Source organism: Tachypleus tridentatus, chromosome 13, assembly GCF_004210375.1.
Source record: "Tachypleus tridentatus isolate NWPU-2018 chromosome 13, ASM421037v1, whole genome shotgun sequence".
In the NCBI taxonomy this organism is placed as follows: domain Eukaryota; kingdom Metazoa; phylum Arthropoda; class Merostomata; order Xiphosura; family Limulidae; genus Tachypleus; species Tachypleus tridentatus.
This window is the reverse complement of record NC_134837.1, coordinates 138,340,181-138,366,503: the sequence shown is the minus strand read 5'-3', so window position 1 is coordinate 138,366,503 and position 26,323 is coordinate 138,340,181. Positions and strand designations below refer to the sequence as shown.

Sequence of the window (26,323 nt, the reverse complement as noted above, 5' to 3'; positions counted from 1 at the left end):
AGATTATAAAACCTACAAAGGTAGTAGTGTTAGTCCTTGGGGTGATGCTATTTTGGCACCTAAACAACTTAATTTTCAATAAAACAAGGCTTCGAAAAACAAATGGTAGAATACAGGAGGTTATTTAGGATAACACTGTAAGAAATCTCAGTTGATAGTAAGTAAAGGTTATTTGTGATAACAAGAAATCCACTTGAAGTCAAAATGTATCTTTAAGATGGGTGGTATGAGTATTAAAACTTTAAAATAAAGTACAGAACAACGTTTCGACCTTCTTAGGTCATCTTCAGGTTAACAAAGAGAGTTTGAAAAAAGACCGAAATGTTGTTCTGTACATTATTTAAATTAAAGTTTTAATACCCATACCAACCATCTTGAGAATACATTAAGTAAAATCTAGGATATTTTTAAAATTGTCATTTCTCTATAATATTACTTAAACTCATTCTAACGTGATGTTAATAATTTGTTTAGTAATTGATGAAATATTTAAAGGAAAGTAAGTTGAGTGTATTTCTGTTTTTATTTTAGCAGTTGTTAGTATTATCAGTATTAAACTATTTCGTTATATCTTTTGTTTGTTTCCCATGTCTTTACCTTATTTAATGGTAACTCCTATTCTTGTAGCTATTAGAACAGTGCCTTTATACCTGACGGCAGTTTGTTAAATTTTTATTAATTAGGGTTTATGCAGTAGAAAGTTATTGATAGGGATCCGTCCAATGCATCAATTTTTTGTAAAGAATTCTCTTCTGGTTTTGGTCAGAGTTCCGACTTTAGTGCATCCTATCAATTGATTTCCCAAACATCTCTACTTTTGAACTGATAGATTGATGAGGGTAAAGCAGCTAGTTTTATTTTTAGTTTTGAGGTTATTCTTGTCTTACAGTACATTCATATAGCCCAAAGTCTGGAACTCAGGTTCACAACAACGAGCCACGAACTTTCGGATTCACAACCTGGCCATCAAACGAAAAAGAAATATAATGTTCTTAGTTGAGCCCTACGAAGAAAAACAACAAATATCGAATCTTTTTATATCTTTTTCTTATACATATTAATTCAAGTATTATCAATGGAAGGCACATTTAAAAGCATGCCAAACTTGACAGGTAAGTTTAATCAAAGTACGACTTACTGAAACCGTGTCTTGTAAAAGTAAATGTCGAACTTAATGATATTGTATTCCAAAGGTGGCTGGAATGGGTGCTAAAACTATAATTAAAATAAAGTACAGGAACAACGTTTCGACCTTCTCAGGTCATATTCAGGTTAACAAAAAGAGTTTGCAACTCATTAATTCATGATATTGTATATGGTATAGGCATCACTACAATAAACTTACAACATTGTTTTTAAAATATAGTAAAATGTACTGCCGATAAGATGCTTGAGAGTCCAAACTCGGCAAAACTTTTATGTAATAAGATTTATTCAAACGTGACATGTGAGTCTCTGTGCAGAGTGCTTCAATATATTAGGCAAAACATTAATCATATTTTTATTTGAAAAAGAAAAATAGCTCTTGGATTGTGTTGAAACATACGTAAGGTGGACACTGTCCAGCATTAGGGGTAAACCCGTGGTAAAAACATGTCTAAAATGTTGTCTCCACTGACGGTCGTAACGAAGGCACGACAGTAAAACGTAAGCTTTTGTGACTTTAGCGTCACAAAGGCCACATTAGTGCATCAGTCCCAGAAAAAAGAAAACGATGAGTTAAAATCTGTGACCACTGTGTATTCCAGCCAGGACAACTTTCTCCTTCTGATCCTTACGGAAACAAGACAGCTAAAGAGCAACAGAAGGTTTAATCTGGAAAAGTTTGTTATCACGTTGTTCTCTTTAAGTCAACTGTCAACTAGCGTGGAGCCGAGATTTGTGTACAGCATCATACTACATGTATGGGAGAGAAACGGTAGTAATAGCACAAGAGTAGATGGACTTGGCTGTAGTGTCAGTGAATTCATTCTAGAGAATACCGACTTGACCTGGCATCCAGAAAACTAAATATAAATGGAAAATACAGATAAATGTGCCAGTCGATTTTGAATATCGACGAGAACAGAGTAATAATTAATGTTAAACGATTCCAGGGCTGTTGGAGAGCGTATAAATAGTAAAATTGATGTACTGCATAACTTCTATATAATCTAGGAGCAAGAGACGTGGCATACAATTCGGCATTGAGCACAGAAAATGTAGAAGGTATCCTGTATATAACCACAAAAACACAACAAACCATGATGGAGACCAAAGTCACCCGATATTGAACCATTTGTATAAATAGGAATGGAAGGATGGTTCAAAAGATGCTCAGTAAATATAAGATTGTATTTTCAATCGGGAGTACCTGCCCTCCTCAGATGACTTAAAGAAAGGTCACATTCGGGGATGGTAGTAAGCCATAGTGGGATTGGCTGACCATTAGAGACAGCAATGTCAATTCAGCCAGCTACACCTAGATAAAAAGGCCAAAAGGAACAATGGCAGACCATCTATTCTGAAAAAGCATAGTCCACTAAGGAAGGAATACACAACCCCAGGTGGGATGCTGTGGTAAGGGTTGAAGACTTGAGACATACAGTAAAGAAAGTTGCAAATGACAGAGGTGTAGAGGAGGTTCGTGAGACTTGGTGTACATAAACTTTAGACTGGAGAAGTGTGGGAAGGCCTATGCAGAGCCAAAGACCCAGATAGTAAATAGGATCCAACATTTTCAAGGCCGAGGTCCTAGCAGAACCTCAGAACACAAGCCCAGGGTTAAATGAAGGCACAATAAATCATTTGTATAGAATATTGAACTGCTTCCCAAGAGGTGGAAGAGAGGATATGGAGAATGTTCATGCCCTTTTATACTTGAAAAGTAGCTGCTTTATGTGTAGAATGAAGATCAGCTTATGATCAAAGATAATCCCAAAACTTTGACTCAGAGACCATTGGAAGAACAACATCAGCAATATAGAGCTCTAAATCAAGGTGAATGTCCCGTTGGCAGCAGAAGTGCAAGCAAACGGTTTTAAAAGAGGAAAGGTAAAAATTGTTTGCTGTGGTCAACTTTAACAAACGATTAAGGACAGACTGAATCTGCCACTCAATAAATCTCATGCTCAATGACTGACACAGATGTGGAAGTCATCGTCATAGAGTTTGTTTGCAATGGTTGAAGGTAGTTGTGCAGCAATGGCATTAATCTTCACATTGAAAAATATAACACTCAAGACATAGTCTTGAGGAACTCTAAGGTTCTGTGAAAAAGAACTGGAAAGTGTCGAACCCACACGGACTTGGAATCGCTTGTCTATTAAAAAGTTTTAATAAAACTGGATAAATGGCCATGCAACCCATATGAGTGAAGGTCTCGCAAGATGCCTTACCTCCACACAGATTAAATAATACAGAAACAATATGTTGTCACTTGAGAAAGGCTCCTATGATCAACGTTTCTATTCGAATCAGGTGGTTCTCTGTGGAGCACTGCCATCGAAATCCACGCTGGGTAAGCGAGAGAAGGTTGTTTGATTTGAGGAACCAAACAAGGCGAGCATCAATCATTTTCTCTAAAATCTTACAGAAACAACTCGTTAAAACAATTGGATGATAGTTTGAAGGAAAAGAGATGGCACAGCAACCCCTAGTGAGTATCATCAGGCCAGACTGAAGAGCAAGCATCAGTTCCACCAGTGTAAAGAGGTGATTATAGCCTTAGAGACGATCGGCCCAATAGGAAAGTGATGATCACTCTTCCCGAGATTTAATGGTCAAGAAGGTAAAAGTGGAGGACGAAGTAGAAGTGCAAGATATGCAAGAAAAGCTTTTGTCTAGAGTATCGGTAATGCTCTGGACATTAACTTCATGGCCATTGGAAAGCAAGGTTGAGAGGGGGAGGAAAGTATACTGCTTACTGACCTTCTGAATCATGTCCCATATGACTTTGGAACTGGTGATTTAAGAGATGCTGGTTGTGAACTTAATCCAAAATTCCTTCTGACTTTGATCTCTTACTTGCCAATTTTGTGCACAAGTCCACTGTAAAGTTATATGGTTTAAAAATGTGAGATACCAACAAAAGGTATCCTAGGCCTGTTTTTAGTCTTCAATGCCATGTGGCAGGCAGGATTTCATCACGGGCAAAGATACCATGGAAAACGTGTCGAGGTTTAAGGAATACGTTGAGCAGCTCTCTGGACAATACAGTCATTCAATACTGCTATACAGTCATCTATCAACTGCTTACAAACGATAGTAGGATTAAGTTCTGAAGGAGCAGTAAAAGTGGGCCAGATGGCCTAGTCTAGCTTCCACCGAGACATACGGGCGTGGTGGCATCAACCACAGCTTATCTCCCCCAAAATGGTAGGAAAAATATCACTGCTCCATAGGTCACTGTCAACCCCCCAAGAGAAGTGATAAAAGAGTAAAGAGGAGCAGATAGAGACATCAATAGTAGTAAAAACTAAGTGCATGATAATATGTATAAGAACCAGTATTGAAGAAAGTTTGTGATCCAAAAGTATTCACTCTGCAGAACGACTTTTCCCATCAATGTCAGCAATTTCTCAGAGGGGATTATGTCCATTAAAGTCCCCAGGATTAAAATGGAAGCTTGCAATTGTTCGATGAGAGCATCAAGGTCTGATTAATAGAGAAGATAGATAGAGAGAGCAAACAGTGATAGTATGACCCAAAAAAACACGAATGACGACATCCTCCAAGTGTATATTACGTGGCATAGACAGGGCAGGTATGTTCCAGTCCACTAGTAGTGGTAACCTGTCATTTCAGTACAAATAAAACTGTTGAAAGATGATTGTATCAGCATTTGCTAAAATGTTTCCTCTAAGGAAAGTCACACAGGATGATAAAAACCTATATACGTATCTTTATGTCATCCAAATTAGAATGTATACCTCAACAGTTCCACTGTATCAAAGTGGCCATTTTTACTTGGGTGAAGAGCTCTTCTGTTTACGACCATGTCGTTTTTAGTAGAGTTGAGTGGGCAGGTCTCTGTCAGTGTATGTAGATTCCAGCAACTGAGGGCATGAACGAATAATTGTTCTGCATCTCGGATCTGATGAGGGAGATGAACCCAAGGAGACACCAGAAGCCAAAGGAAATGGATTTCGGAAGCCACTGGAAAGAATGGTGGGGATAGAAATAGGCATAGATACTGACTCGTCAACTCTCTTAACTATGGAGGGCAAACCACCCTTCACGTGGTTTGAGAACATCTCTGTTAGAGGCATGGAGAGATCTGGCTTTACTACCACTTTAGCAGTTGAACAAAGTGCAGAAGCATATGTCTGAGGTGGAGTGGGGACAACAATAATTTCCAAACCTCTTGGTAGGATATATTGTTCACCGTCTTTAAACGTTTCACCTCTTTCTCCTCCACCCACTTAGGACAAGAACGAAAATAAGAGGGCTTGGAACCATTACAGTTAACACAGTGAGCTTCCAGTTCACACTCGTAGGCTTTGTGGTCTTTTCCATCACGAAAAACACACGTCAAAGAACCATGACAAGACGCCTTTTAATGACCAAATCACTGATGCTGGAACATCAGAGAGGGTTGGTTTGGAATATTTGATCTTACTTTACAGTTCAAGTAACCTCTTTTGATAGTGGCAGATGGACGTGACAATATAAACATTACAGTGTGAACGTTGGTAAGTAGCATTATTCCGTCCTCAGGAATGAAGATATAGTGCAAAGCAGAAACACCTTGGCTGGAGAAACCAATGAGGATCAATGATTCTGGAATGTTCTTTAAATCCCTCTCAACAATAACATCTCTTGAAGAATTCAAAGTAGCATGGAGAGCAACCTCGATGAGCATATCTCCAATGGCTTTCAATTTCAAGGGGTGTTTGTTGTGTTGTGGTGTAGATGTTTCCAGAGCACAACATCATTGCTGACTTGTAGGAGCCAGCAAACCCCTAATCCCTTTTGAATAAAAATGAAAGACATCTGTTTTAATGATTTATCAGATAAGGAATGCAGAATGAGAAATCAAGAGATAGAATTCGACTGTGATGGTGACTGTGCAACAGAGCCATCCATGTGTAGTTGTTTTCCAATAATCTGTTTTTCAACGTTTTTTTCTTGGATTGAGGTATCCATATTTAAGAACCTGATTCCACTCACCATGGAGCCCTACAAGGGGATACACTACAATGTTAATCAAGGACACTGCAGCAACACAGCAGCACTATACTCAAGCACCAGCAGTTGAGAACATTCAACCCTGGTGCTTTGTTGATCCTAGCCCAAGAGGTCTAGTTCACTGACCCTGAAGGGCCACCCCAAGTCTGCCCATCTACAGGAATTCAAGGCCAAAATGACTTGGTGGGGTTGGACCCCTCAACCACCAGGAATCTCTTCTCCCTTTCACGGGTTGCCAGGCCCTGCAAACACATGGGTTGGATGTTCAGATCCCGGAGGAGGTAAAATGAAAGTACAGAACCTTCTCTCGGGCGTTTTCTCTCTACATACAGGAATCTATCTTGAAGAACTTAGTAGAAAAACTTTCCTCCCGTTGTGCTGTCTATGAACTTTTATATCAGTAGTTCATAGATTTATCATTATTTATTTGGGGAATGGTTCCCAAATTATGTGTCTTTCTTAGCTTCATACGTGATTTCTTTTTGTTCAGACACTAGAGATCACTAAACTATGCTATACCCAAGATTTATCTTATGATTTTCAGTAAGACCCCTTTAAGTGTTTTTGATACAGTCCTAGAAATTATCAGGCTTCAGATGTCGTTGGCCAACCAACATTCCACTATTACAAATATAGTAGATATTTGCTCTGTTGGAGCCTCATTTTCATCCCCCTCCTCCTCCCAAAAAACACTTCTGGTTTCATATTTTCCTGTTTCCTTCCCTCCTCCTTGAGCTCCTATGATCAATTAGCATTTATCAGAAATGGTAGGGTAATTGTTCTGGCATTGGGCAATTGAACTTGTTCCCCGTCCTTCCTGGGTTTTGCTTTCATCTTTTCATTTTCCCTTTGAAAACCAGAAGTTGGCAGCTGATGATTAGTTGTTCTTTATTCATTCTTTTCATATTAGTATCCAATTTCACCTTGAAATCCTTCTTTCTCTAAAATAGGTGTTTACTCCTAGGTTCTGAATATTATCTATGGATGTATCCAATGCTTATCTCATATGACAATATGAGCTCTTTCACGTCCTTGTCATTAATTTGTTCCTCTTAGATTAGGCTTTCCCTTTGGATTTGCTTCAGCATTTTGCATGTTTGGTCGCGTTATTAGGGCTTTTTTACATCTCATTTTTCCGTGACTGCAATTTCATTATTATATGACTAACTGTCTTCTTCTGGCTCATTCCAAACTAAAATTGGTCACTCTTACTCGGCAACTACTTTCTCTGGTAGCTCAGATGGGCTGGTTTGTCAACATGCTGAAGTTCTTTCTCTAACCCACTCACTATCTTGTCCAATTGGGGCCTTTTTCTACTCGAACATCTGTCGATCTCTAACTTCTCCTTCATGACTTACTTTGATAGAATTTTAGTCCATCTCACCCTCTCGACTCAGTCATTTACTTATTGAGAGGTTTTATTGTTTTGGGGTCCTTAGTCTTCCATGACATTGTTGGTCCCCCTCAGTCATGTCCATTTATGATCCTGTCATAGGACATTTCATGAACAGATCAGATCCTCTTTCCACCCCAATTTCCCTTTCTCCTTCTCTACAAGACTATTTGCATTGATGGTTGGACAATGTTCACATATTGGCAAATGTGCCACCTCCCTAACCAAGTCCAGATCCACATCGTTTCATGGATGCTTCTTTTCAGGCATGAAGAGTATGAATCAATCACAATAATGCTTTGGGACAGTGCTCTTCAGACTATGATGCTTTACATATTACTGTTCTCGAACTTCTGTCTATATGTTAGGTCATTCATGTACTCAATTATTTTCTCATTTTTGCTTTGTTTGAACTGATTCCTAATGTTCAATGTTATATTTTCTCCCGGACTACATAATTCCTTCTCTTAGCCTGTGTAAGTTCATCGTCGGACTTGTTTGGCATTGATATTTCATATATCCTCTTCTATTACCTGTCTTTCCTCTATCTGATTCTTAGCTTGAAGATGACCTAGAAAGATCGTAACGTTTTTCTCTCCTTATCAATAAAAGTGTTGAAACCCAAACCAGCCGTTCTGAAAATACATCACCTGGTTTCCTCCTTGTTGGGATTTTGTCTACAGCTTGAGATCAATCTTCAGACTTCAGTGCAACTTTACCTCGTAAAGTTTATTCATCCTTTTTCTTTCAGGGGCCCTTATCACACTGTTTATGCAGTGTTCTTTCACTTTTGGGTGTGTTTCTCTTAATTTCTGCCCATGTCTGAATCACTTCTTTTCACACTTGGTGAGAGTATACCTAGTAAAGAAGTGGCGTGGTCTCTCGTGTATAATCCTTTACTGTGAGGGTCTACCATTCTAAATGTTCTTCAGAAGTCTTTGAAGATGCTTCTTTCTTTCTCTTGTACCAGTCCCTCCACCAATTAAATGTAAGATTCTAACTATTTACATGAACGAAGATTATGTAGAGTATCGGAAGTTATAATTTCTAATTGATACTTACCTCCCCTCATACTTCCCACCCATTCTCTTCATTGAAAACTACTGCTTCTATTTTCTGCCAAAACTCGATCTAATCGTTCGGTAGAGTTAAATAGAGATTCATATGTGTCAGGAGAATGTGTTTTACAATCTTATACACCTCAGTCAAATACCCCAACCCTTCTTTATTGCAAACAAATTAATAGATTTAGACTCTCCTTGTATGACAGTCCTTCCATCCAAGGCCCCATTCTAGTAACCCTCCTCTGAACCCCTTTTCAACAATTCAATGTCTTTCTTAAGGTTAGGAGCCCAAGACAGCAAACAATACTACGCATGTGACCTAACCAGAGACATATACAATGAAATTAATAACCTGTTTAGATTTGGATTCAATATTACTGTAGATACAACCTAAATCCCCATTTGCCTCACACCTAGCAACAACACAGCTTAGAAGGCTTAAGATTTATTAACCATTATACGAAGATTCCTTTCTTTAGTGATACTATTGTCAAAGTTATTATAATTCAAGTTATAATAATCCAAATGCATTATATTTTATCTTTCTATAATTAAAGCCCACTTGCCATTTATTTTCTCAACTCTCTAATTGATCTAAATCCTTTTGGAAAGCAGCAGCATCATTTTCACAGCTTTCAACACCCAAGACCTTAAAATTCTTTGGAAATTTACTGATCACTTCATTATCAACGTTGCTTATCTAAGTCAAAAAGAGCAAAGGTTCTAGGACTGAGCCCTGAGGTACCTGACTTGTGACATAAATCCAATTTGATTGAGCCTCACTTACAATAACTATTTGCTTTCTTCCATCTAGCTACTCTTCTATATAATTTGCTAACTTTTCTTCCACACCTCTAGAGATAATCCTTTATGTGATGCTTTGTCCAATACTTTCTTATAATCCAGATACACCAATTCTACACCCTTATCCTCATCTACATAATTAATGACCTTATCAAACAATATAAGGCAAAATTTTCTCTTATTCAAACCATGTTGGCCTCCAGATAAAATTCTAAACTTTATTAAATAGTTTAGTAAATGTGAAAACAACTTTTCTCTATCAAATGATGATAAATTTATAGTTATCACTAGCGCTAGGTAGGATTTTTTTTTTTTTTGAACAAAGATAATAATGATGAAACAAAATAAGAAATCTTGGTTTTGGCTATCCACCAATTTTTTTACTTTGAGTTACTATAGACACCATGAACCAGCGTATCCCAAACTTTCTCGGTTCACGGCGACCTTAGTGTCTCAGCAATTTTTTCATGCGCTCCAAGGCAAAAAGAAAAACCTAACGGTTCCGTTTATTAAACAGTTAGGTCCAAACAACTTAATTCTTAATTAGTATTTATGTCCTAAAAACTTAGTAGCCGTTTGAAAGAATAATACACGTAAACTGAAAGTAAAAACAATATTTTTATTTCATTTTTAAATAACCACAATTACTAATGGGATGTGTGCACCTGTTGGGCACTGCACAGCTTCTCAAACCTTGGAATCAGATTAAACACTGCCACCCCCATTTCCTGTTCCACATTGATTTTCGCATGGTACTTGCTTTTTATCACAACAACTGCCGAAAACTCAGCTTTGCAGAAATGTGACATTGCAAATGGAATTAGGATTCGCTGAGCTTTAGCACTAAGCAGCAGATATTCAACTTTTACTGATATCCAAAACTCAGTTAGTTCCATGCTACCAAATTTTGTTTTTAAAGTCTTGTCACAAGACAGCTCAATTAGATTTTCTTCTGCAGAGGTAAATTCAGATGGGACCTTAGCCTTGAATGGGTCTTGGATCCTTGCAAACTTCTCCATACCTTCTAGAAAGTAATTTTCAAACCAGTCACTGTGCTGTGTTAGATGCTTCTCAAAAACAGATTTTGGTTTGTGGGTCAAATCAACTTCATCGGATGTTACAAACTGCTGCAACAGAGGGAAAGAGTTTTGCCACCATCTTCATTCATTTTTCTTCTCCATTGTAGTAACATTTTATCTGAAGGCTGAAAACCTTCTCTGCAAGTTTCAAAATGTGCATGTTGCTTCCCTGCAGAGAGAGATTCAGCACTTTCAGTTTTTCGAAGAGATAGAACAGGTATACTAATTTTAACAAAAAATCAGTATCCAAGAAGTTTTAGCACATTTGTGTTCTTCTTCTTCGAGATAAAACTAGAGTTCCTGTCGTAATTCAAGCACAGGGAACAGTACATTTCCATGGAAGAGACATCGCGAACTATAACGTAGTACAACGAAGATGTGTGCTCAGATCCCATATCCTCCCACAGCTTAAAAACAAACAAACTCGCCTTCTGTGGCCTAGTTTTTATTAAGCTCACCACTTTCAACACTCTTTCCAGGACTAGATTCAGTGGAGGACTCAGGTGATTTGACGCAAGGGCTTCCCTATGGATTATGCAGTGGGTCCATAGTACATCAATAGCTTTACTTCGTATGAGTGCTTGCAATCCTCCTTAACAGCTGGACATAGAGCGACGACCATCGGTACAGACGCCAATGCACTTAATCCAGTCTAAGTTGTGTCAACACATAAAAGTGTCAAGGATCTCAAACAAGTCTTAAGCCTTTGTACCTGGTAGTGATACTTTTACAAAAGAACAGATCTTCCACAACTTTGTGACCATTCACGAACCGTGTGTAGCAAATCAAATAAGCATCCTTGTTACTGTCTGTTACCTCATCTCTCTGTAACTCAAATTCCTTCCCTTTCATTTTTTCAATGTGTGAAATTCTATGACTGATAGTATTGTTCGATAAAGGCACCTTTGAAAGCAGTCTTTTCGCAGATTCACTAAACATAATGTTCACAATGTCCATGGCAGCTGACAAAATCAGTTATTTTGCAATGGTGAGAGGTTTTTTACATTTTACGACTCTTTTTGACACCTTGTAGCATGCTTGGAAAGCATTACTTGATACTGATGCTTGTTTCAAAAATGTACGTTTTTGTTCTTTCAATTCTTTTAACTTTCTTGTAAAATAATCATGGGATTTAGTAGCCATGCTAGAATCATTGGTCTCAAAGAGGCGTTTTAGTTTACTTGGAAGCATGTACTCTGGAGCCAAATCTTTTAGATTTAATACATACTGCGAACACTCTTCATGATTGACATCCACTGAAGTGCAACCAAAATCTAGATAACTATCGTCATATTTCCGTTTCTTCACAACTTTGCTACTGGTTTGTGATTCGTCATCCTTTTCTTCACTCCAACACTTCTTATTAATGTTCAAAAATCTTCCCATTTTTATGCACAAGGACTAAAAATCAACAAAATAATTCAGTGACTTCGCTAGACCTCGCAGACACTTGATCACAACACTCTTCAGTTATTTCGATTACTGACGGACCCGGAGAGTCGACAGCTATTTATATACAAACTCTAAGAAACGAGAACGTTCGAGATGTTATTGGCTTAGCCAAAAGTTCAAATAAATAAAAATATATCTGAAACATTCGAGAACGTCATCGAAAGGAATGTAGCGCGATCTAATATTAAAATTGTGTACTATCTCGAGCTAGTAGTTTGCGCAGTATCCGACAGATGTCAATACCATTGTGTTTACCTCGAAAATTTGAAATATCCCACGGCTACTCAGGGCGCACAGTTTGGGAACTACTAGCATACACACTAGAAATAGAGTGATTATGCCATATAGCTCTTTATATCTAGCTTCTGATGACCTGAAGAGAAGAAATTACAAATTACTTCTTTAATGCTTTAATACAGGCATCCGTGGGTGTACTATCTCATGCAGTGTACTATCACACTCTCCAATAGGAATGTCTAGAGTTTGAATGTTAGTGTGAAAGACAATTCTTTTTTAGAACTATGTAACTGTAAGATAGTCATATAAAAATTAAACTATAAATCCCAGCTGTATATTACATTGTTGTTAGTGTAGAAGTCATATGCTTTACATATGAGGCAAGATGAGCTCTCTTTTTCAAGATTGTGTAGGTTTGGGTTTGCATAGCTAAACTTTGAATTTTTTTTATGCAAAATAGGCTTCTACACAAAACCTAAAGTGTGGTAAGCGAATAATCAAATTTTAAAATAAAAATGTCCAATATGATCCAATGAATGTTAAGACATGTTGAACTACAACACCCTCTGTTGAAGTATCATAGATGACTTCATCATCACACCTGTTGTAACTATACACTCTATCCTCTCTTTACACTGTCATGCCCTCTTCGACAACTTTGTGGAATTATAACGTTCTTTCAATACCTCTCCCTACTGACAGAGGTAGCCAATTTGTTACACAATTTTCTGAGAGCCCTGTTAACTACTGTTAATGTATTTTAAGTGCATCATATTTAAAAGTATTTATTGTATGAAACACTAACATTTGCTGTCATGCAATGAAATTTTCCATTTGGAATTTAACGTAGAATTTATAATTTAATTTTGAACAAAGACAAAAACAGATAATGATCTGACAAATTAAGAATACAAGACATTTAAAAAAATATATTTTGCTTTCAAAATATATAATTTATTTTCAACATTACACTTGTTAAGGGCGAAAATGATCGTACATGTTCTCTAATTGCAATGATTGTAGTCTAGTAGCTGAAAATTTTATCTCTAAAGAAAAAATTTACTCAATGGGCTATCTGTAGTATGGCAATTTTTAGGTGAGCCACTGGAAGCTGAAGATCAATGGAGAGGTAAATGTAAATAAATAGTTTGTTTTGTTAAATTTCACACAAAAGTGCATGAGGGCTATGTGCACCAGCCATCTATAATTTGAAGCTGATACACTAAATAAAGGAAAGGCAGTATTCAATACCATTTACTGCTCACTATTTGGGTTACTATTGTCAGATCAAATAATGAGATTTAACCAACTTCACTTAAATAATGCACTATTAGTCCCAAACTGAAGATAGCAATTTTGATATTTCTTCTGGTAATGGAATGTGAAAATAGTATCTGAGTTCTATAGTTTGGAATTCTAACCACTGAGCCATGTTTGGCCATGTAAATTAATATCTTAGGAATCACCAAAGACATCACTGAAAGTTACCATACTGAGATCATAGTAAAGGGTCTGGGTTGTGGATATGGAGATATCATATTTTCTATCAGCTTTAGTTATAGAGAAAGTTTTAATTTTTCAGTTGATTTATTTCTTCCTTTAACTAGAGCAACATATATTAATGGCTTTTTAGATCACATATTGCAGTCATTAATATTACATTGTTCTGTTTTTTCTTCTCTGTAATAGGTAAATCTATTCTGTCTCAAAGGATTTTATTTTTTACCAAATTTATCATGTTTCATCATTTTACCAACACTAGAAATTCTCAGTTACATTATCTTATTACAATCAATATTCATTTTCATGATCAGTTTTGCTGTTATTCTAAGTTAACCTGTTTATGTTTGTCAGGAAATCAGTGTTAAATGAAACCACCACAGTGGTCACTTTCATAGTCTTTAATGGAGTCAGAATGTGCAAAGAATGACTATTTTATATAAGATACACCAATACACTTTAGTTGTTTGTTGTTTGTTTTTTTTGTTATTTTGTAGTGTGCTCTCTTTTTAGTATGTTTTTCCTCCATAATGGTATGGCACTTACCAGTACGTATATATACAGTTCCTTCTGAAATGTTTAAATCAAGTTGTAGTAATTTTTAAGTTTTATAACAAGAAAATAACCAGGATAATGCAAAACATAAACCCATGTAAGACGATTATCATTGTATTGCTACAGAGCCTGTGTACTACAAACACTTTTGTTCTATATTAGGGTTTCTTGTTTTTTTTAACTTTTCCAAACACACAAACCATGTAGTACCTTTCAAGTGAAATAGTGATAATGGTGAAAAGGACTTATGTCTCTTTATCATTATTTGAATTCCATCTTTAAGCAGCATTGAGTTAGCTACTTAACATAAATAAAGCCCTACATCATAAAATGTTATTTTTCTCATCTTCTATTGAAATAAAGTTGTGGATATGAACTTTCCAATAATGATCCATCTTGGAATGTTTTTGTTTTGCACCTTTTTCCTTCTATTTTTTGTGAACTTCCTGACTCTCTTAGCATATGGTTCCAGTATATGCTAGAAGAAATCAATATAGTAGAACTCCACAAACAAATCTTGATAAAAACAGTGCTTAACATTATATATGAAGTTTTGTTATCATGCCACAGCACAAAAAGCATAGAGAATTGTCAGTAGAGAACAGAGTTTTCACAAAAACTATATGTGATGGTGGTTGAAATGCTCTCCAAACACTGTCAAGTACACCCTAGATTGTAAGATAAAGGCAGTTAAATTGAAAATGGGAAAGGAAGAGAAAGAATATCTGAATTTAATGATGCTGATGTTAAGAACGTTCATTTATACAGCCTTTGGAACAAAAAGAAGACTGCCACTGATCACAAGCATGAGATAAACAATCATGTACCAAACGACAGATAAGTGTCCGATCTACAGTATCAAGAATACTCAATGAAAATGGAATATTTGGTCATGAGGCAATTAAAAAAGCACATAATTCAATCTACAAATATTGTCATGAAACAGAAATTTGTTAAAAACTATGGACTGTTGATGACTGGAAAAGGGTGTTGTAGATGGATGAGTCCAAGTTTGAAATATTTGGTTCAACAAAGCATGATTGTACATCTGGTGGAAAGGTGAAAAATACTTACCTAAATGCATAGCACCTACCATGAAGCATGGGGGAGGCAACGAGATATTTTGGGGGTGTTTTTCTGCTGAGGAAACAGGAGATATTTGCTAAATAGACAGAATAATGGATCAGTGCAAGTTCCATCAGATACTGATCTTTCAAAGTATACATACCCAGTGGTTTTGAGTATTATTGGTATAGGATTCTGCTACCAAGAAGAAAATGACCTCAAACACTCATCCAACCTATGCAGATATTACTTAGCTAAGAAAGAAACTGCTGAAGCCATTCAATAACCCTCCACAGAGATCTGATTGCATCCCAACTGAGCAGATCTAGGATGTAATAGATTGGAAACTTGACAAATCAAAAGTTACTTTCAAATAAACTTTACTGGAGTGTATATTAGAGACCTCTCAAAGAAAATTCCAAAGAACACTTTGATGCTGCAACAATGCCTTAAAAATTGTTGCAGTTATTGATACAAAATACCAACTACTTGGTGAATTAAAAGCATTTTAAGACCATAAAAATTATTTTTTGTAATTTTGGATAGCATATATAAACGTCAGTCAACTCTACTCTACCCACAGGCCAGTTTTATTGTGTTATAAGAAAGACAACATCTCATTATATCAACATGTTTAAAATATTAATTTTGATATTTCAATCCCATGCATTAAGTGATTTCTGTTATGCTCATCTCATTACTCAACAATAGCTACTATAATCTGTTAGGTAAACCTGAGACATGACATAACTTCAGCATGGTGGTTGTTGGTTACCTTTCAGGTTGGTTCAAAGACAGAAAATGTCACTTTTACTTTTCTACCATATGCAATAGTATTTTTATAACTGAATATTTTTACAACATTCTATAAGAATATGTTTTTGTATTTAGTTACAATTTTCTAGGCCAGTGGGGGGGGGGGACTTGCAGACATAATAAAAGTATACTTTAAGAAAAAAATAAATAAATGTGTGTGTATTTTCTTACAGCAAAGCCACATCAGGCTAACCATTGTGTCCACCAAGGGAAATCAAACCCCTGATTTTAGAGTTGTAAATCCATAGACTTACTGCTGTCCCAGTGAGGACCAAATAAATAAATGAATAAAACTCACTAAAATAACCACAGACTTATCTTTCTATATTTTAAAGTTACAATTTCTAGATCATTGTTTCATAAATTGTTTTGTTCATGGACCATATAATTTTTTCTTCAGGAGATAAAGATTTGTATACTACATAATAACAGTATAATTTAACAATAAATAGATACACAATGCATTATTATAATATTAACCATAGAGTTGTTTAATATTTCTACATTTTAATGTGATGAATATGACTACTGTTTTGAGCACAATTCTGTAATGTTATAAGGATGACAGTCAAAAGTAAGCAGTTCTAAGCAAGGGAAACCTTTAGATAAATAAAGATATAGTTTCTTGAGAGTTAAAATGAAACATACTAATAAGCTAAGCTAATGAGTTGTACAGTGTATTAAGAGCTTAAAGAGATTGAAATACATGTGAAAAAAACTAAAATATAGGAGTGCATGAACAACTTCATATGAAAGTACAAATGTATTTTATTTAAAATTCTTAATGTTTAGTTTTTTTCATGTATGTCACAATACAAAAAGTATTAACACCAAATTTCATACAACAAACATGTTAGTCCATATGCCAGTCCTAACTTATACCAGGTTTATTTCGTTACTAGTAGAAGAATAAGAAAAATTCTAAACAACAACAAACATTGTTTATAAAACTAAATTATTACTGAAGCCATAAATGCATAAATGGAAGGGTGGTAATAATTATTATGTACTATATAGACAATTGATATGACATACATACTAATGTTACAACAAAAGTAATCTTTACAACAAGTTAATGTAGCACTTTGACTATGATCTCTAGAACCTGCATCACACTTTAATTCCTTTAGAAAATACCAAGTTAAATGGACGGACACACATTATAATAAAAGATGGAGAAAGATGTAAAATGTGCCTCAGTATTTATCACAGGTTAAAAAATATTGTTGCACTGACACTGGTAAATTTTAAAAGTTAATAATACCGTACAGTTAACCTTGGCACCTTATTTCAGAATGTTTTGTAAATAGATAGAAAAACAACATCAATTGAGACTCCTTTTACATATGTAAAATGCTTATTTTTAATTTTGCTACTAGATTAAAAATAAAGGGGTGCTTTAGTATAATAACTGAAAAACTTAAGAATATCTAAAGTATAACATTTCAGTCAAGTTACATTTGAAGCTTTGATTCCAATCTATAATCAAACTGTAAGAAAAAGTCAATATATAAAATTTAACATTTTCCTAAACTGTGAACGTATTTCAAATTAACTCACCCCTATTTGCTCTTATAGCTATTACTCAACCACCATGGTTTCATTTCTGCCCATGTAAGCATTGTTTAGATTTTTTTTTCTGATTTGTTCCAGTTTTTACACATTAATCAATTGCCCTTAGCAGTATGTCTCATGATACTTTCCACCTATGTCAATGTGCTCTCTATCCAAGCATTGTACAAAAGCACCTCATTCAGATAATTTTATCACTTTTTCTACACTGATACTATCCAAATCTGTAAGACCATCTCTTATGGAGAAGAAAAGTGGAAAAGTTTCAGTGTAGGTAAGTATAATTGAAAATGTATTTTTAATTTATGAAAATATTATTTTCCAAAACATACTTACCTCCCTTCCCACATACAGCTAGAATCTCCCACTGAGAAGATGGTGGGGCCAGTGAGGAAATTACCCATACAGAAAGCATCTGAATAGAATATAGATCATGTATGTACAAATATAAGAGTGGTACCCAAGTAGGGATAACTGCACTACATACAGAACAGGTATGCTCTTCACCCTAAACTTAGTTCCTATATAAAGAGTGGAATTATACATGAGTAATAATCACTACAGGCCAGCCCCATCCAAATAGCCAAGGTTCCACTACTTGAGGTTGGAATTAAGGGGTTTTGGTCACCTTATCCCAAGCTGAGGAAGAGGGCAATTGAACTGCAATATTATATGTAGATATACTTTCTATTGTATCCAAACCTATAGCCATAGAGTGATATGGTCTGAACCACTTGAATCATGATGAGAATGTAAACAACACCAAAGCAGACAAACCTTCTCTTCCACTTGAAGAAGCCTGAAAAGCAACACCCCAGGCTCAGAATAATGAGATTATGTATGCCATACTCATACAAAGGAACAAAACTCATCCAGTTTGGATATTTGTCCTTATTTTCCAACTGAGACTTTTCCCCAGAATTATGGGGAGTACATGGACAGCTGTGTTCAACCAAGGATTCAGGATGAGACCACTATGCATTCAGAATTATGAGAAGATAGTAAACTTCTTTCCATGAACAATATACTAAATCAATATTGACCAGAAAGTATGCCATGCACACCTATTGTAGTCATGCATTAAATCTGAACTAGTATTACAAATAGTCTCCCACATAAGCTGGCACTACTCCTACTGACATCTGAGAAGAAACATCCAAGTAGGAGGGTCCACAACATTGCCATTTTCTTCATGAGTGGAGGAATTCACTCTAACACTCTGGAGGAAACACCTCTGTCCACCACCCTAGTGACTGGAAACTCATGGTAAGGACTCCCTATCTATACTAATAGAGTCTAGGGGTAATGTGAATTGTGGAGTTCTGAAGAGCAGTGTTCTGAGAACAGTGCAATAAGTAAGTCAAGTTCCCTAAATTTTGAAAAGCAAACTGTTCCCAATTTATTCAATTTGATAATTGACAGAAATAAGCAAGATCCCTTTTAGCTTTACTTCCGATAGTCCATAAGTGATGATCCAGCATAGTATGGTAATACCACCTGGTGAGTTCCAAGGTGGTCTTATGAAACACCTCATTTCTACAGAGCTTGTTATAACTGGTAGTTATAGTAAAATAGTGGCTAGTGCAGAATTAGTTCGAGATAAGCACAGTTGGCTGGGCAACAAGGTAGAGGACTCTGAAAGGTAGAAATAAAAATGTTCACACCTCTGGATAATCTGGCAGAAATAGTTTAGACAACTACAGGAGGTAGGCAAAAACCCTCAGATGAAGAGACTGCCATATCAGGTAAATAATGTGAGAAAAGTATTGGAGAAGGTCCACCTACAAATCCATACAGTGACCACCAGCAGATAAATAATTCAAATGAGCTGCTGGAGACAGAAAACACAAATCTAATTAGATGTCACTGGCAGAAGATATTTTAACTTCAAAGACTGGTCATAATGATGTGTTGTCTTGTATCTCTTGAGGTATAAGTGCAGGCAACAAAACCTTCAAGACACTCATTGAATATGCCCAAGATCAAAACCTGATGAGACCTGAAAAGAGTTAGAAGATGAAAAAGAGAAAAGGTTTAAACCCCTTTCCTCTCTGCCAGAATGTTGGGTAAGAAGCACTGGTCTGAGAAAATAAAGAGAATGAGAAAGTGATCTGTGGACAAAGTACAAATCACTCTGACCAGTGATATTTGTAGGTCAGCATCCCAAAAGTAAACATGCAGATAGAGGTGATAGAGACAAAATATGCAACTTGAACCTTTCGATCAGGGAAGCGAAGCGGTCATTTGGGACCAATTACCCAAGACGATGTGAGGATCCTGGAGAGTGCTAAGAACTCAAAAGTATGTAGTTGAGATAATCAAACTGTAGTCAATAGGGCTACCATAAACAATAGCAATTGTGGAAGATTAAAAAAAAAGTCAAAAAATTAGTTATGGTTCACACCACTAAGTGAAAAGGGTTAAACTTCCTCTCAATACAGCATTGCCGATATGTATATCATAACCTTTGAGAAAAGTGACTTTTGAACCAATCAGAAACTGAGCCAGATACATTTCAACCTTAAAAAAGAAACTCAAAAGTTGTGTGAAAGACAGTATAACCTCAATGCCAGACATGTGAGCAGATAGTCATGTGCACTATATACAACCATAGCTGACTCCACATAGAGAGTCTAAAAAAAAGTAGAATAGTTTAACACATTGAAAGGGACTGCAGGAGCAAATACCCAGGTGCAGAGACCAACCTGGTGCGCTCAACAAGATCTGAAAACAGACTGGAACAAATCATATTTTGCACCCGAGAGTTATAATTACATCCAGTCCAGATGGAAACTATCTATCGACAAGGCCCAAGAATAAGGTACTGAAAACTACATTGCCAGTAGTTTGGTGATTAAATGAGAGGCCAACCCACCTATTAGAGTTGCAAAATGAGAGGTAGTCCATCTGAACTTTGTGATGCAACATCTATTCTGTTGGGTGAATCTATTTGGACTGAGACAAAGGACTTGTTATTACAAACATCACCCACGGAATATGGCAAGCTACAAAGGGGATACGATAAGACTAGCCCTAAGAAAAGAGGTTCCAAATCCAAAAATAAGGTTTAGTTTGTTTTGAATTTTGCACAAAGCTACTCCAGGGGTATCTGTGCTAGTCATCCCTAATTTAGCAGTGCAAGACTAGAGGGAAGGTAGCTCGTCATCACAACCCACCGCCAACTCTTTTAACAACGAATAGTGGGATTGACTATCACATTATAATGCCCCCATGGCTGAGAAGGCAAGCATGTTTGGTGTGATGAGGATTCAAACCCATGACCCTCAGATTACGAGTCAAGTGCCTTAACCACCTGGCCATGCCGAGCCCCAAAAATAAGAAGCCTTAGACTGTATGCTTCTTTTAAGAGAAACAGAATAGTCAGAGTGAACCCTGATAATTTATCTCATAAGAAGCCTAGACCATGAGACCTTGCCTGTTTAAGAGCAAGAAGGATGAAAATATTGTGTAGGAAATCTTCATTATATGTGTATACTCTGGAATTCCCGATTGTTAGTATATGGACTCCATCCCTGAAGTAAGGCATTCATGAGGAGAATGGAACTCTGAACAAGATGGGAGTAGAGGAACACAATTTGAAGTAGTGTCCCAACTTAACCCCTCAAGATTGAAAACCAATAAAAACAAACTCCTGTGTTCTTGCCCCAAAGATACAAAGGATTTGAGTGATGCTCACATTCCCAGAAGAAAGAAGAACATCTGTTCAGTGGAAGAAGAGGTGAGTAAGAGATGGAAGACAACTGAGTCTGACTGAGAGATGAGATGAAAAATTAAAAAAATACCTAGACTGAAGACATATTGCACTGGAGCAGGAATAGATGTCAGAAATCCAAAAAGAAGCCCATCTGGGTTGAATCTGAAAGTTGAAGCAGGATGTGATGATCTAATAACTGATGAGATGTTGTCAGCATTAACCACTCATCCATGAAATGGTGGGTGCATGATACAATAAATGAAAAGGAGAAGAAAACTCGTAAAATACACCAAAACTCATGTTAAATCTAAGCAAGGCTAAAGACACTTGAAACTGCAGTACCTGACTCTTGTGCACCACAAATGCCAATAGTGATGAAACTCTTCTGATAAGGCAAAGTGCAAAAAAGAGCCAACTACAACCAGTTTGGTCATCAACAATCCCAGTAAACTGCCAACACAAATTGAGATATGATTAACTTGTGAACCTTGGAAAATCTAGACATTGATACAAACAAGGAAAATTGATGACTGAACATCAATTTCCTGTCACAGGCCCAATAACTAACACGAATAAAACTGAAAACTAGCCGAACTCTCTAACTATCCCCAGACCAACCATATTTGGATAGCTCTAGAACTAAGTTCAAAATTCTGATGAACTGTGGTAGAAGGAAACCATACAAATTTTGTGAATAAAAGTTGAACAGATGTAAACTGAATGACTGATTGTGACCCAAGTACTGCAGAGGTTCTCAACTGATGGGTAAGATTACAACACTTCCAGAAATCTCGGAACTAAGCTCCCACAAAACTTGAAGGTATATAATAATTATCAAATAAGCAGTGGAAACCTTAGATACAGACAGAATCTATTTTGAGCATCAACACATCAGGGTAAAGATGAGAGGATGGTACTCAAGAATAGAGGCAGAAATATGAATCTCCTGTAAGAGGTGACAAAATTTAAGACTTCAACAACAACCAGGAGGAATGTATAAGTTGAAGATTGAACCAACATATGTGCTAACTATAAATTCAGCTCACCTTCAATGAAACTGGTGATCCTGAAAGTCTTCTAACACAGACCTCAACTGGAGGAGCAGAAATGAGCTGAGAGTTAGAAAATTGCTTCCATCTGGTGGTGGTAGGCAAATTCACAAAGTTCCAACATGTCTGATAATACCTACCTGTCTTTTCATGTAAATAAGAAAGAAACTTTCGAACATGATCCACAACTGCTATGTATGGGGGAAAAATTGCTCCCAGACCTTCTAGTAATCAATTAAGTTGCAGGTTCAAAGATTTTGGAAAAAAGCCCAAAACATCACACAGTTGAAGACCCAACAGAAGAACACCCAAGCAGCTTATCCCAAAATGGCCTCCTTTTTGTTTTTCACAGCTTATTTAAAAAACTGTGGTGATTATCACTGATTAGAACAGCATCTTGTGAGATAAAGTAAATTGTTTTCTTGGAGTAAAGCAACTGCAGGCCATCTGCCACATCAACCCTTGGAAACACAACCTTGGTTTTAAGTCTTTAAACTTACCACTAACCCACAGGAAGACTGAAAATCCAATAGACTAACAGAAGGCATAAGAAAAAAGCAAATCTTAAATCTTCCCAAAATGTAAAAAATTGCCTACAAATGCAGCCTCAGGTCCCACCTTTCACCTCCCAAGTATACCACCACAGACCCAAAGGTATATCTCTATGTAACTACAAATTATTATTATTATTATTGTTACAAACATAACAAGATAACAGTTAAAGTATCTTCAAATGGTTGCGATACTGAGACACCCATTAGTTAGTGATGCTTTTTCAAGAAAACGTGATAATGTTATCTAAATGAAGTGCTCATATAGAGTGCCAGAATGGAGAGTGCAATGGCACAGGTGGAAAGTATCACGAAACATATCAATGTATTGTCAAGATGGCTGGTATGGGTGTTAGAACTTCAATTAAAATAAAGTACAGAACAACATTTCAACATTCTTATGTCATCTTCAGGTTAACAAGCCTTGATACTTTCAGCATCACCAGTTTCATTGAAGGTGAGCTGAATCCACTGTTAGCATGTATATTGGTTCAATTTGACTTATACATTCTTCCTGGTTGTTGCCAAAGTCTCAAGGATATTAACCTGAAGATGACCTAAGAAGGTGGAAACGTTGTTCTGTACTTTATTTTAATTTAAAGATCTAATACCCATACCAGCCATCTTGAGAATACATTTTTTTCATTCAATGGGTTTCTCGTCATCGTAAAATATATAATCACCAAGGGTAATTGAGTGGGGTATAAAAGATTGGAGCAAATAAGAAAAATCTGAACAATTCTGAGATGGACAAAAATGAAGCCCTGGCAGTCCAATAAAAGTTAAGTGTGAGAAGAAGCACGTATATTTTGGAAATTACCTTTTACTAACATTCACACATTACAGATTGTTAGCTGGTTAACATACCTACTATAAAACCATGTGAAATTACTTCCATTTTATTAAATGGAGTTATAAAGAATTTTATAAGTCTAGTAATTTTATGTTATGCATAAATAGTGTTTTGATGTATTAAAATCCTCTTAATAATGTCACATCTGCCATAAATAACCTTCAAATGAAAAAAAAACTCAAGTTTCATAAACATCATAAGTACTTTTTCTACAAAATAATATTAACATATGCACATGTAATCTTAAAAACATTACACAAGCAATAAACAATTGTCAAGTGAAGTGTAACAACAAATAATACTCAAACTGAATTGCAATAAAGAACATACGTTATTTGGTTAAAAGAATTTTTTAATAGAAATTTTTAAATGGAAAACTTTCATTCTCACAGTCCATCAGTGTTGGCCTTTACAAAAAGAACAAGAATTATTTAATTAAAAAATAATGATGCAAAATCTCAATATTTCATTTACTTTCTAAAATTCAAAAACTTTGAATATTTAAATGGACATAAATGTGAATAATAAAATATCAAAAATTATAAATAAAGTAACTAAACTACTGATAATATCTTCTTCTAGCACTAAAGACAAAGTAACAGTTGAAGGCAGAAAATTACACCAACATAAGCAGAGTGTTGTTTATGTTAGTTTTACTTGAAATTTAATTTTATTGAGAACTTTTATTTTTATAATGATTTTATGCTCAGAATCCACGTAAAATTAATTTTCAGGTTAGAGATTGCTCAAAATCAGTGGTAAGCAAATGACTTGTGAAAAACAAATCAAAGTAATTATTCAACAGTTTTTAAAGGATATAAACACTATTTGTTTCTTCTGTCTTTAATATCTTTATTCCCTTGTGGTAACTAGTCTTTCATGCAAATTTCTATCTTTTCCTAGCACAAGAAATTCATTGTGTCCAAGACAGTGTCAATGTAAATCCACACAAAAACTGTTATAATACCTAAAGACCGCTGTAGCTTTGGACTGGCTCTACCAAATAGTTTCTTTGGCTACCAGTATCAACAATGTAAAATTCAACATACACTGGAGTTTCTGCTAAGTCTTGAAAGCATCACATAGCTGTTTCTAGCAGTTGTCTACTACTAAAACTATTGCAGTAGGACCCTTGTGATGATCGAGGAGAGGGCGTATTTTGATACTTTGGTTCTTTACTAGTAACATCTTGAGACATTTCTAATGACCGTTTCATATCTAATGTAGAATCTGTACCAGTGCTCCATTCATGGGATCCATTACGGGAGATCTGGGATAAAGAATGTTCTCGAAATCCTTGGTTTTCATATGCCATATCAAATGATGGTTGAGCTATGGTACTTACAGTTTCATTTTCCATTTGTAAATTACTTGTGTAGTGATTCTCATACACTGGAAACTCAAGGGTTGGATTTTTGGTCTCTGTAATGTCACTGTGTGCGTTGTCGAAAGAACAGCTGTAATGAGGTGTTTTATCAACAGAATCTATACTTCCATTGAAATGCTCAATTTTCACAGGCACTGATTTTTCATTATGTTCCAAGCGACGTCTAAAACCAAGCTTACCAAATTCTGTTGCAGCAAGAGCCCGATTTGATGCTCTTATGGAGTTTCTTCTTTCCAGTTTTTCTCGTTGACGATGGCGGGACTTACAAACCCAAAAGCTGACACATAAACTTATGAACAAGATAGCTCCAGCACTAACTCCTAAGGCAGCACTTCCCACAGGGTTCTGATACCAGTAATGTATGGATACTGTTATTTCAGGATCTTTCTCGCATAAGAATGGCAAGGAGTCATCACAATGATGTTGCTGGACTTTGCCCTTGTATAGTACAGAACATTTATCCAAAGGAACGTCAATTGATTGCACCCAGACCATGTGAGAGTTCCATTTGAAATATTCTTGCTGTTTGCTCATAAAGTACATTATTTCTTTATGATGTTGTTTTATAAAGGGCATGGAGGCATTTTCCATCTAATAAATTGAATATATTTTTGTTAGAATCAGAATAAAATGTTAAGGCAGAAAAATGATACTGGTATTAATAAAAACTTTTCCTAATATGCATTATCAAACAAAGTAGTGTAACCACAAAATTTTAAGTTAGTTGTTTTAAAGATATCTATTAGGTTCTGTGAAGAGCTTGTTTTTATAATACTATATACACTTTGTTAATATATTTTTTAAAAAACAAGTATTTTAGGCACAGCAGTAGGAACGGATTCAACAAGCAGTGATTTTCTGTAGATGGGTACCTGTATACATTATGTTATTTCATAAATGCTTTTTGCAGCATCCCCCATCAATATAGAATGTGATGCCCACTATTTTGGATTCATGATAAAGCCTTAGAAATATTAAGAACAATGTAGTATAATCTCATTTACTAGAAATAATCTTGTGTCACATCATTTTGCAAATTTCCATTTCATGACAGCATGGTAAC

The 26,323-nt window shown here is 35.9% G+C and overlaps 1 protein-coding gene across 1 annotated transcript in view; it reads right to left on the bottom strand.

Annotated features, from left to right (window-relative positions):
• Positions 1–16,883: 16,883 nt before the first annotated feature.
• The window catches only part of LOC143240377 (protein bark beetle-like), a 58,726-nt gene continuing 49,286 nt past the window's right edge, over positions 16,884–26,323 (bottom strand). Inside the window, exon 12 of the mRNA XM_076482702.1 lies at positions 16,884–25,851. Coding sequence (XP_076338817.1) covers positions 24,952–25,851 — 900 coding nt within the window. The 3' untranslated portion in view covers positions 16,884–24,951. The remainder of the gene's footprint in view (positions 25,852–26,323) is intronic.